This window comes from Aythya marila (genome assembly GCF_965140915.1).
Source record: "Aythya marila genome assembly, chromosome: 7".
Taxonomy (NCBI): Eukaryota; Metazoa; Chordata; class Aves; order Anseriformes; family Anatidae; genus Aythya; species Aythya marila.
Window position 1 is genome coordinate 28,679,441 of NC_139048.1, and position 13,376 is coordinate 28,692,816.

The window sequence follows — 13,376 nt, forward strand, 5'->3', positions numbered from 1 at the left end:
TTGTGAAGGAGAAATATACTTTCAAGTATTAATTCCGTGTGTGTAGGGTTTAATTTATAATTGAAATCTTTCTGAAATTTTCCTTATCAGCTATTTCTTGAGCGTGAGCGAGCAGCGCAGCTGGCCGAGAGCCAGACAGATGAATTGATTAAAGAAGCTCCCACTGCTCAGCATGATAAGAGTGGGGAATGGCAAGAAACAAGTGGGGAGATACAATGGGTCTCCACAGAAAAGTCAGATAGTACTGAAGAGAAAGATAAGAAGGAAGAAGATGATGAAGAACTTGATCTTAATAAAGGTATGTTGGAGGGTTTTGATGAGCTCAGAAAAAGGCAAGAACTCTGTGATGGTGTAAACTCTTAACTTGTCTCCTACTTCCTGTCTATCTGCAGTCCACTAGGCTGAGATTTCCTCAGTGTATTCCCCACAGTACTACTACTTACTTAATAGTGCCTTCTCTCTGTCAGTCCCTTTAAAAATAAAAAATAAAAAATTAGGTATGTTCTGTGTAAGAAATTCTGAAATGGAACTTTTAGGCCTTTATAGTTTTCAAGGCCTTTTGCAGAAGAACAATATCTGCCTTAATTTCATATTCCACTGTGTTTTGACCCTTCTTGTTTCATACTCCATTCAGTTCTTTTCTCTTTTCCCTGATTTACTTGCATGTATGCTGCTTCTGCCTTCTGTCCCCATTTTCTTTTTCTGAGTTCTTCTTGCTCCATCAGTGGTATCTTAGGTACCTGTGTGATGCCTTGATGTGCCTCATCTTTAGGAATTTATTTCAGGAATTTGAACATCTTTAAGCTGAATTACATGGTTTGTTTCTGGAAAATACAGCTGGTCAAAAACATTAGTCGTTCTCAGTTGAGTGGCTCATGTTAATCTTCTGATAGCAAATGCACTATCTTGCTTTTTTGAGTCTTGCTCTATATTCTTCTTCCTTTTTTTTTTTTTTAATTCCATCAGCCATTGTCTGTAGCTATTTGTGGCTTGTCCCCCAAAATGCTGAGCCAATAGCAAAAAGTCCTGTATCCATTATTTGTAATATGAAAATCTTCTCTTTTGTGCAAATCTCATTGGCTTATAGCATCACAGGAAACGTATTTTGTTGTTAAACATACAATTTGCCCATTGAAATGGTATGACGATAAAAGTGCTATAAAATACAATGAATTGAAAGGGAATGAACACCATTTTTCTGTTCAAGAATGTCTGCTAGCGAGATAAGTAAGGAGTTTGATTCTTGCCTCTAAAATCTCAGTGCAAAAAGACATTTTGTTTGAGAAAACAGAATTCTGGAAAGTGATAATGAAAGATTGTATTTGAAGCAGTAAAGGATACCAGCTGCTTAGAGGATACAATACACTGTTGTCTCTTTTCACAGCTCTTCAGCATGCTGGGAAGCACATGGAAGACTGCATTGTGGCCTCATACACAGCATTGCTTCTAGGCTGTCTCTGCCAAGAGAGTCCAGTAAGGGAATAAGTCAATAACTCCAGTAAAATATTTAGTGAAGTAATAATTTGCGGTGTTGAAATGGGTTTATTAAATCAGGGTTCAATGTGAGCTGGTACACTGATGAAGCTAACTTAATGTATATAGTTCTATGGAAAATTGCCAGAAGCGTTCCATCCAAAACAAATCTTTTGAACATCAATATGTTTATCAAAGAAAAACAGGAATTGAACATTTAACCTCTTCTACCTTTCTAGTGTTTGTTGTTAGTCTTAGCTCACAAATGAACTAACACTGGAAAGGTGAAGGAAGGTTGGCTAACCTGTTCTATAATGATAACAGCTTGCTTCATTTTTCAGCAGTTTCAATAAGCAAGTTAACAGCCAATCTGTTTTTCATCTTAGTCTGCTATTTTATTTCCAGTGAAGTTTGTATGAAATTGTGTATGTCCACATTAGTTGAAGATGATTGCCTTCGGTTGGAAATACATAATGGAAAGTTGAAGTTAAAAATGTGGAACTCTGGCATTTCAAAACTTCATAAACTTTCCTGTCAAATGCATGCTCAAATGAAGATGAGGTTCAGCATGCCTTCAGGCTAGTTTAAATTTACCATGATGGCAAAAATGTTCTTGAGCGTTCTGTTCTGTGCTTTACACCTTAACTTTCGATTACCTGTGCATAATTTTAGTGTTTGGACAGGTACTGATAGTAAATTCAAATACTTTCAACCCCTGACAGTTATGAAGGGAGATTGTTTCCACATCAGGAGAATAACCTCGTCATTTCTTTGAGTTCTTGATAGCCTTGGAGGTCCTGGGGAGGTCTGATGTTGGTAATGATCTTTAACAGGGAAAACAAGTTGCAGGAGTTGCTGTTTCCTAGAAATAAACACCTTAAATATATGAGTTTTGAGGGACTTGAATCATAGAGATGACAGCAAAAAGCTATCTTAATCATGCTATGAATATATTTGTCTTGCATCTCATGTGAAGAGTAACATAGTTCTCGGTGTTGGAAAAATATGTCACAAATTAAAACTTTTTTTTTTAATTTCTTAGATCAACGTGACTACTGTGAGGGAATACTTACCTGAAGGGGACTTCTCAATAATGACTGAAATGCTTAAAAAATTTCTCAGTTTTATGAATCTTACTGTAAGTAATACATACATACATATACATATATATATTTAATTTGATGGGTATAGATATTTGTGTAATTGTGTTATCTGCTAATAACCCATACATTTTTAGAAGTTTTTACCATTTTCATATGTCTTCAGAAGAGCTTTAGGGGGATTATCTCTGTTTTTAGGTACTGAAGGCCTGTTCATATGATACTATTGTAGTAAATAAAAGGAAGCTACTCTGATTCCATTTCAATGCTATCGTTCAGGAAAATATTGTGAATCTTCTTCCTGATCCTAATTATTTTTTACTGATAAGTAATTCTAAACCCTAAAATTCTGATATGAGCATAGCTCTCAATATTTTAGAGGTAATATTGCACATGCTTATTTGTTACTTCTTTCTCTTCTTTCAGTGTGCTGTTGGAACAACAGGCCAGAAATCTATCTCTAGGGTGATTGAATACTTGGAACACTGCTAGATACTTAACTTCTGCTGCAGGCACTCTAATGCTGGAGCTACCCTTAGACAAAAGAAGAAGTCATGAAAGAAGTCCTTGAAGGATATACCAAGAGCATTCATCTGTGTCATTCGTGTTCGGATTTTTAAGGCTACCTGGTCTCTTAACCATGCATTCAGCATTTTCTAAAAGACAGTTACTACATCAATCTGCAACTATCAAAAATGAGGGGAAAAAGGTTCTGAGGAAAGTAAATAAAGAAACCATGCTGTTTATGATGCAGTGCAGTATTTAAATATTTTTGGCAGGGTTTACCCTCCCTATCTTTTTTTCTTGCTTTGTTTGTGACAAGTTTCAAGGGGAAAACTTGCTGCTGATAGTGCAACTGCTGTTTACTGTTGAGCCACTGTTTCATGCCAGCCAGGTGCAAAGGCAGCTTAGCTACTGAGGTATCAAATGTCCTAATAAAGAAGTTCTGGACAGCAGCACCGCTCCTATTTGAGTTTAATTTGCTCTTGCTTTTTTATTACTAGATTATTCCAAAATCATAAAATATAAATTTTTAAATACTTTTGTGATTTTAACTACTGTCTATATTTAAAATTTGTTGGAATCCAAAGAGGCGAGGATTGGATAGTTTATTTTTTATACTGTTTTGATTGAAATTAGGTTGAACGATTTCTCAGTTCTAAAACTGTCATGGCCCATGTACTGTAAACTGATAGACCATAACACTTCGTAGATCCAGGAAGCATGCAAACCCATAGACACATAAAGCCATTTGAGAGAGGGTGTGTTATCCGTAAAATAAACAGCAATTGTAAAAAAAAAAAAAAAAAAAAAAAAAAAAAAAAAAAAAAAAAGTACCCTGTTAAAAATAAATAAATAAATAAATCCCAGGTTAGTTTTACACTTCTAATGAGCAAAACCTTTGAAATGCTGTTTTAATTGTTTCAAGGAACCGCTCAAGATGTATTTTATAATGTTCAATACAAAGAATTTGGATGTTATAGGGGGAAGAATTTTAAAGAAGCTAAAACACCAATGGGGATTAATGGTTCCAGCTGACATAATCTTTCTATTTCATTCTTCTGTAGTATGACAAAGTTAAAATGCATACAACACAAAGCCTTAAATTGCTGATATAGCTAAGATTTTGTTCAGTCTGAGGTCTAGTTCATAGCAAAGCATTGTGTTTGAAGACTTAAATGGAACAAAAAATCCCGGAAATTACATGACTTTGTTTTTAAAAAGAAAATAAACAAAAAAAAACCTTCTTGCACTCATTATTCAGACCAAAAGAATTGGTAATTATTTTTATTAAGCTGGTCTTGAATATTTGCAGACTGTTCTGAGATCTGCTTCATCGACATTTTTAAATACCTGTATGGGTAGTTACATCATGTTATTCCATTGAATTTGTAAAACTTGAAGCCATAAAAATATTAGTTCTATGTATAATGAGGGGGAAATAACAGGAAATCTAACCTGCTTTTAGATCTTGTGTTATTTCCATGTATAAAGTTACAAACTCGTGCTTTTGTATCAGTGCCAGCTGTAAATTTTTTACATACAGTGGCTGCCTTCTATGTCTTCCTATTTTTGATAATGCAGATTGTTGGGAATTCTGTAAGGAAGTAACTGATTAGTGGCAAAAATCCAATGTTGGTCATACTTTTTTGCGTTTTCTCTCATCACCTTCTAAAACTCAGTGTATCAGTGTAACTTAGAAAAGTTTTTGAGGTTGTGTTCCCCTTTGTTTAAAAACTAAACAGAAACAGCTCAGTATTGAGAAACAAAAGCTGTATGTCAATCATCTCTACCAGGAGGAAATTAACGAGTATTTTGTCCATCTAGTCATCTAGTCTTCTGATTTCAGAGATTTTCAATTGCAGTTGGATTTCAGAATGATTATATAGTTTCTGTGGAGTTATGGCAAGAGACAATACAGATATGATGTTGGGGGGGAAAGCAGGGACAACTACCTTTCTTTGTTACACTGGTAATTGTTTGGGAATTGATTTACCTCAGTGTTTAACAGTTTTTTTTAATGTAACTAATTGTCAAGCACTGACAAACGCAGATTTTTTTTTTTTTGAGGGTGGGGGGAGAAATCACCCTGTGAACTGCAGTGCATTTTTGTGTGTTAGACCCTCAAATAACTCTGCATTAAAGGGTACTTGAGGCCAACTTGCAAATTAAAGTTTTAAAGTAACTTTTTTTTCCATTGTAAATATTTGTGTAAATACTCTCAATTGGAAATTAGAACAAGTAGAGTACTTTTCTGAATCCAATCCTATTTTTATTTTATACAGTATTTCTCAGCTGTGATCTTTGGAGCAAAAGCCAACGGCAGGAAAAATAGTTTGTACCAGTTTCATGAAGTATGTCTTTGGGTTTTTGTAAATAATTTTAACTCAAATAAAATTGCTACTTTCAATACATACCTTGTCTTTTAACATGTAATAAAGCACTCCTCTGAGTGACTGCAGAAAAAAAGGCAGTGTCAGGTAAATTTTCAAAAGAAAAACATAATATAAAAAGAGGCCTAAAGGTAGTGCTGTATTTTGCATTGGTGTTTTGGGACAACAGAATTAAGTGCCTGGACTCCAAGGTAATTGAACCAACTAGGGCTTGACATTTTCTGGAGAGTTGGTGAATCTCTTGATACATTTTTGGAGTTCTCCACACAAGTTGCTATTGATCTGAAAGCTGAAGGGGCATGTGACAAATCTGAAGAGCTGTAGTTGAAGTAACAAAACGTGTAAGAGCATAAGGGTAATGGGGCAGTTTGTTTTATGGTGATCCTTTTTACATTATGAAGAACGTTAATAGCTGCTTTCTTCAGCAGAAAAAATAGAAAATTGTGTTGTTCTTTTTGTTAATAGGAATGATGCTTTAATTGATTCAGGATGAATTTTTTCCATGTAATTTTCTTAATTGATCCAATTATGATACAGGTACAATATGCAGAAAGTCATCAGCTATAATAAGGACAATTGAAACTGTGCTGTGTCATCTAATTGCCACTCTAACAAGCATCAGCATAATGGAATTTTATTTCTGTGTTGTGAAGGGGTCCTTCTGCAGTTGGAAACATGGAACAGTATGTTATTAGTATGTGGCACTGTTAAAGACAGATACAGCTTTATGTAGGCAGGTGTTTCCCATGAAATTCATAACATCCAGTAAAAAGTATTTCCTCTAGGCAATTTTATCAGTAGCTATGTAATGGAAGCATTATTTGTGGGTGCTTTGAGATGACATCAGCATCTTCAGATAAACAGGACAATTGTGAAGCTTCTATAGATTTGGGAGTCAGCCTTTCACATAGATTATTTCATTTTCAGACTGTTCTGAAAAGCAGGGTTTCTGGATAATGACAAAGTAGTCTGGCATGATCTGTATAGCACTGATTTATTAGAAGCTTAATGTAAAAGCAAGTGATAGCGTTGGAGATGATTTCTCAAGCTGGCCTAATGGACTTTGTTTTCTGCTGTCAGCAGATGGAGTCTCTGAGTGGGAAGACAGGACAGTGATCACAAAGGTATAAAAGCTTTCTTCTTGCCCTGGAGTGGAGCATCTGTGCCAAGTGTGCAGCTGGAGTAGTGCAGTTCTAGGGAACTGTCACTGCTGTATGGCCACTTCTGGGTGGACAAAGATGCTGGTGGGAATTACTGGGTTTAGTTCTAACTTTTCTTTAACAGGGCATTCTAATGGGCATTCTTGGTGTTGACCATGTTTGTAGGCTTAAGTGACTCACTGAACCAATGGAGATGTTTTTGCTGTCAGATGCACTAGCAAGTATTCTGTTTTCCCTCATTTTCCCTTTCTGGACATCAGTAATTTCTTCTTTGGGTATGTGGAAGTCACAGCGTATTTAGGTAGCTGGGGCTGTTACCAGACCCAGCCTATGTTGCCTTTTCAGTAGAGTTCTTTTTCTTCCTTAATGTGCCTCCTTGTTCAAGCAGGAAAAAAAAAAAAAAAAGTGTACTTGAGTTCAAAAGATAAAGGAACTTAAGTTCTTGTCATTCTTCTGTATTAAGTGCTTCTTTATATATATGTATTTTTTTTTTAATTATTATTTTTTGTTTTGAAATTGGAATTTGTCCTGAATCTCCTTGCCAAACATTTTCAAAATCAGGTCAATGTAATTCTTGCTGCTACTGTTTCTCATCCTACATGTAATACTTTAATTTGCCTCTGGATAAAGGACACTGCTAGATTCTTTTAGATATGTGGAACAGAAGCCATTCATATATGCTCTTTTTTACCTGCGCTACAGATCCCCTGTCTAAGGGACTCCAGTTTATTAAGACATTAGCAGCACCAGTAGGTGCAGATAGTGTTACTGTAAATAAAAGTGAAACCATTATAAATAATGGAACTGCCTGAAGTTGTTTTCCAAAAAGTAGATTGATTTACTAATGCCACAAGGATCTTCATTGCAGTTTTTGAAAACTGACCTCGATCTGCAACTATAGCGAAGTCTCAGGTTGCCATGCTTGGTATGATAGCTGTTGGTGACAACAGGCTCTGCCCGGAGATGTTGTAAAGTATCCTGGAGAAGGCAGACTCACTGGGAGGAAAGAACTACACTAGAGAGAGTGCCTTAAATATGAAGGACGCATTTGTATCTTTTACCTCTTTTTATCCAAACTGTACCTCCAAGTCTCCTAAACCCCATCTTCTGGTACTATGCAGTGAACTTCTGTTTCATCAGCTTGCAAGTAAAGGCCAAAGAATTTCTTGAAATGTGTTCTTGAAAGCTACATTACTAAGTAATAAAAAGAGTTGTGAAAATGTTAATACCTAATTCCTTTTATATCCAGTACAGACCTTAAAATTCTAACCTTGCTTAGGTAGTCCAAAGTTATCTAGAAGATTCGTTGCTGAATAAACATTAATAGTAGGGTAAACTCCTGCAGTGTAAAACTTGATGATACAGAGTAGATGACTGATGCATTTTGGAGTAAATGGAAGAGCAGCAGGGATTTTATTTAGATTTGCTGTTCAGTATAGGAATTCTTAATCAGTTTCCTGTTTTATAACGTAAGATTTAGTTGTGTGCATTTCTTTTTTCAAAAGTGGGGGAGAAAGAGTGTTAACCTAGAACACGGAACAGATTAAATGGTTCTCATTCCACCTGTAAAGATGACCTTGTGATTGCATCCTAGTATGACAGTTCAGTGTTGGTCAGGTGAGTGAGTTGGTGTGATGGTTTTTTTACTCTTTTGGCAAAACTTTCTAGCTCTGTCACTTGACCTCCTTAAGGGGATTAAGTGTGTTCTTTCCATTGAAAATAAAGAATAAAGACACTGAAAAGAGAATGCTCTACTGGGAAAAAGGCTGGAGTCAAAGGTGCACTGAAGACTTCATGTTTAAGTGTGGAGATGGTTAGTTGTCACCTGAAGAAGTATTTTTTAAAGATCTGAAGCACACTTCAGCAGGTTCTTATCTTGCATTTTCTTTTCCTTTAGTTTCACTGAAGTTTAATGAATCCAATAGAAACTAAAATGAGAAAAGTTACAAGGGTTATGATTTGAAGGAAAAAATGAAACAAACCACAAATGCATAAACTAGAAATATTTCAGCTCTTTCCAGCCAGTGATAGACATGAAAGTGTTCATTTTGCTATGATAAATGCCCTAGCAACAGTTCCTGCTGTTTGGGTTCCTTCTCCATTACAGTATTGTATCTGGTAGGAAGCCTACAACATAGTTAAAGTAGTCTAAATTCAGAAGTCAAGCAAGCCCTGCTGAAAAATATATGGGAGAGTATGTATGTAGATAAATGCATCCACCCATTTCTCCCTACCCCTATGTATTTTTCTGTTACTGCAGAACTAATGCATAAAAATCAAAGTGAAGGGTGTTTCTGCAGAAATATGAGTGAGAAGAAGAAAGAAGTTGCTTTGGTATCAAATGAGTCCATTCAAAATACACACACACATTTTCTGGGAATGATCCCAAAGTTCTACAACTTCTGTTTTACAGATGTGGTGTTGGCCTGTTGTTCCACAAATTTGGCTCTTGGTAACATTTCTGGGGCAAAGTTTTTAAAATATCCAGCCTGCATTGTTTTCCTGTCAGCTGTTTAATTTATAGTTAGGATCTGAATGGAATTTAAGTACAAACCGTAAGGAAAAACTTGCAATGAGATTACTTTGCGTCACAGCTTTACTCTTAGGCATGAATTTAGGTTCAAGATGTTGATCTTCAGGTTACTGAGCCTCAAACTTAACAAGTAGTTGATTAATGTATTACATAAAATTGTGTAGCATTGGTGTTGTTTTGCTGGCTTATATCAAAGTTTTGTCTTAAGGAGTTTTAGGGCAAAGCTTGCTTATCCAATTAAAACGGTCATCTTGCTTTTCCAGTTTCAAGTGCTAAAATGAAAGATTAGCAGCAGAAATGGAGCTTCATAACTAAATAGAATTGTACGCTAAATAGAAGTGATGCAAATGTTGTTTGTAGTCTCCTTTGTCCTAGCTATTTTTATAACCTGGCAGTATATTTAGTTTTACTATTAAAAATCTAATGTTCCCAATAGAAAAATCAGATTGGAATTTGTGTGCTGCATATAGTCATGTCATATACATCTGATTTTAAACTGAAAGCTTATCTCACAACATTTTTTTTCCTTCATTTTTTCCTTCAATTCTTTAGATTACAATGAGATTCTTATTGAGGATCTTGGGGGATGGGGGAGGAATAGCTATTTTATACCAAGCAATCATAAAAATTTCTTCTTTCTTCTTTAGGTGTAGGTTATACTGGTTCTTGAAAAATGATTTCAAATGAGACAAAACAGTATTACACAAGGCTCCACATGTCATGTATTCCTGTAGAACATCACTTAAAACTGTTGGGACAAAAAGGTACTCTAGACTGATTTGCTAGTCTATTATATATCCAATTTAAGACTGTCAATAACTTCTCTTTAGAGAGGACTAAATCCATTTATGTTCCTCAGAAGAGGATATAAATATACAGCTATCCTATTGTTGTCATCCCATGTTAAGATGCTTATACGAAGATTAAACATACTGCAACTGTAGTTTTGCTTAACACCATGGTTAGCCTTCAGATTCTCAGCAAGGAGAATTGGATCATGCTGCAAAAATGTAATTTCAGCTTTTTAAAATCTTATGAAAATCACTTAATGTGCCACAGTTTTTAAATTTTGCACTAGCTGGGACCAAAGTCGTTCCTGAAGTACAGCTACCTATGTAATTCTACCCTTCTCTGTGAGGATTTTCAATAGATATGATTTTCAAAATGCAGAATTAAATGTCTGAATGTTCTCTTAAGCTAAGTTCAGTCTACACCTTTTCCTGTGAGAAACGCTTGTCAAATGCTCTGTATACGTGTAGTTCTCAGCAAGACTGAAAAACCTCCTGAATCAGTGTAGTGTGAGCATGAGGTCAGACCCAGGGGAGGGTGGCTGGGAGAGGTCCATGTGGCCAAGCCTATGCATTTGAAGAACCACTTGAAGAGCAGCAGGGGTGTGATGCCAAATACATTGGAAGAAATCAGCATGTTTACACAGCTTTGCTGAGGTCAGTAGAAGTGGCCAGCTTGGACTCTGGCCTAGGAGCTCAAGCTGTTCACAAAGGAAAAGATGGAGGGGAAGAAGGTTCTCGATTGGGCTGCTTCTACTGAACACCATCTTCTGCTGGTACTGGAACCCCCCTGTGTTTCCCAGGCCTGAATGCAACCCCCTCAGTGTTAGTGGAGTCATGGCTAGCATCTTTCCAGGAAGTGAAGCACTCAACACCACTGGACTATACTTTGTCCCAGGTCTAGCAAAATAATAAATTGCATGTTGGAAATGTTGCAGCCGGGAGAGCCAAATAAATTCCAAACCCAGATTTTACTTAACTACTTTCATGCATGAGATTCCACTTGTGCATTTAGAGAGGTGGAGATCATCTTCCTTTCAAAGGGGATTTTAGGAAGATACGTATAATTAGGCTATCAGGAAGAGCAGGACTGTTCTGCACAGCCTTAGTCACTGGCTTGGTTGATGATGTTTCCTCAACACCACTCACTTATTTCAGGAGTACATTAAATTTCCAGTGTCCTGAAGATAAAGTGAGAATTCTCGAGACTCAGATTTATGAAAGGAAATAATGTTAGCATGCTACTGCTAAAGCTTGTTGCCCATCCTTAACAGAGACATAGTGGGGACAGAAGACTTTTAACTAACAAGCTTTCCATAGAGATGAAATTAGAGCTAGAGAATTGAGTAGAAGGCTGGCTATGTAAACTCTATCAGAAGTTCGATCAACATCTGGGCCTGGCATATGGTTGCACAGCACTTCTGAAGTGTCAAGTATTTCTTGTAAGAACAAGATGGCACTGAAGAGCTCTCAGGCTCCACATGGGCTAGCAATCAGCTGGTGAGTACCCTTTGCTTCCTGAATGAGTTTCCAGTAGTAGCTCATGCTGTCTAGATTTAGTTATCTCCCAGCATGTTGCGAAACATATCACCTACAAACACTTGCATTGAAGACTGCATGCACTACTGCACCACTAACAACTTTGCTGCAATGCTGAGAATTTAACAAGATACAGCAAAGGTCTGCTTTACTTTGGTGGTATGTGTACATCTTCAAACATGATGGCAGGTTCCAGAACCAGACTGGGAATAGGTTGCCAAGTGCTTTGTTGGGAAACAGCTTTGCTTTCTTCCATTGACTGCAGTTGGAAATCACGATACACAGCTGAGATCTCTTTACATCACCTTCTATACCTCTTCCACCATCTCTTTTTGACATCAACACTTAAAGATTTTACAAGAAAGAAGTCCTTGCTTGCAGACATGCCTAAGACTTGCCCTTCGGTGTGAGGAATGAACTTTTATTCTCTTCTCTTCTTGTTTCAGGGAAAGAAAAAAAAATCTCTTGATCCAATCCTCAAGATTCTTCTAAAATGGCTTCTGTTTCAGGACATGCATGCTGACTTCCATCAGTCTAAAGTCCCAATTGATTCTTGGTTTATGGCCCGGATTTCCAGTGCCAGTTTCACAGAAATACTGAGCATACTGAAATTCAATCCTGAATTTGCACAGCACAGTAAGGACCAGCAGAGACCAGTCTGCTGTTTACTCAGGAATGAACTCACTAGTGATAAATGCAAAGCAATACACATAAGGAAAAATAGCTCCACATTTACAAGAAGTTAGATGGTAAATTAGCTGTGGCCAGCAGGACAAAGTCTCAGACTAATTACAGCATATGGCAAAAAGACAAGTAAAACATTAGGCATTATTAGGAAACAAATTGAAGAAAAAAAAAGAAGGAGACATCTTCATCTCACAGAATGTATCTGTGATGTTGCCTTGCTTTGAATACAGCATAAATTTGGGGAGAGAGCAAGAGAGGCAGAAACAAAAAGCAGCCTCTTCATTTTCTGCTCTTTTGCTTTATAACCTGAACTGTTAGCCTTTTGCAACAGGCAGAAGAGGTTCGGTCCAGAATTTTTCAGCTCAAAGCAGAAACAATGAGGGGAGGTATCTGTCAGGGAACAACAAATGCAAATACACTGTGGAAAATGTAACTTAGAAATGACTGTTTCTCCCAAGAGCTCTCCTTTGCTCTTCCTCCCAAGAGCAAGTCCAGTGCAATCACTAAGCAGTAGAACCTAAAATAAGCATAAGGAGGTATATTATAATGCAGAATTAAGGACAGAATTAAACTGTGGAACTTGCTACCTACCCCACAACACTGGGAAATGTTCACGCTGAACTTTTTGCTACTTGGCATTAGCTTTCGTCTGTAAGGCAGCTAAAAGTCACTGAATTGTGGGAGGGAGTAGCAGAAGGTCTCCCCGATATCTACAGCAGTTGGACTCCTTTCAAATCTGTAGCAGTCCCCTCCCTTACTGTGCCTCTAGTCTGTGGTAGCACATATGCTCTCCAGTGTGCGCTTGCAGCAGGAGCAGATTTATTTGGAGCCTAATTCCATGGTTACCCAGCAGTGCCCCAGATGCTGCCATGTTTCAGGATTAGCTGGGCTTATAGAGTCATGTCCCTGGATGACAATCCTAGAGCGACAAACCAGCCCGACCCTGGAACCAGCTTCCCCAGAGGGCAGGGAGAGGGTTTCCACCCCTACTGCCATGGAAGGATTTCCTCGCACATGCTCGGAAGGTGGCAGAGGTCTGTTCCCATTTCTGTTTCCCATGTGCTTGGTATTTGTTTTCCAGGGCTCACTGTTACAGAGCTCACATTTATCCCCTTCTTGCATACCTTCTACCACTAATTTCCCTTCACCTCCCTGCTATCTTCCAGCCCACGTTATCAAGCCTCTTATAAATAATCTGTATT

At 37.3% G+C, this 13,376-nt stretch overlaps 1 protein-coding gene across 8 annotated transcripts in view; it reads left to right on the plus strand.

Annotated features, from left to right (window-relative positions):
• WAPL (WAPL cohesin release factor) overlaps positions 1-5,488 on the plus strand; it is a 156,487-nt gene extending 150,999 nt beyond the window's left edge. For all 8 annotated transcript variants that reach the window (XM_082765221.1, XM_082765228.1, XM_082765226.1 and 5 more), the window contains 4 exons: positions 91-298; positions 1,385-1,473; positions 2,516-2,611; positions 3,000-5,488. In XM_082765221.1, coding sequence (XP_082621347.1) covers positions 91-298; positions 1,385-1,473; positions 2,516-2,611; positions 3,000-3,065 — 459 coding nt within the window. In that variant the 3' untranslated portion in view covers positions 3,066-5,488. The remainder of the gene's footprint in view (positions 1-90; positions 299-1,384; positions 1,474-2,515; positions 2,612-2,999) is intronic.
• The last annotated feature ends 7,888 nt before the right edge of the window (positions 5,489-13,376 follow it).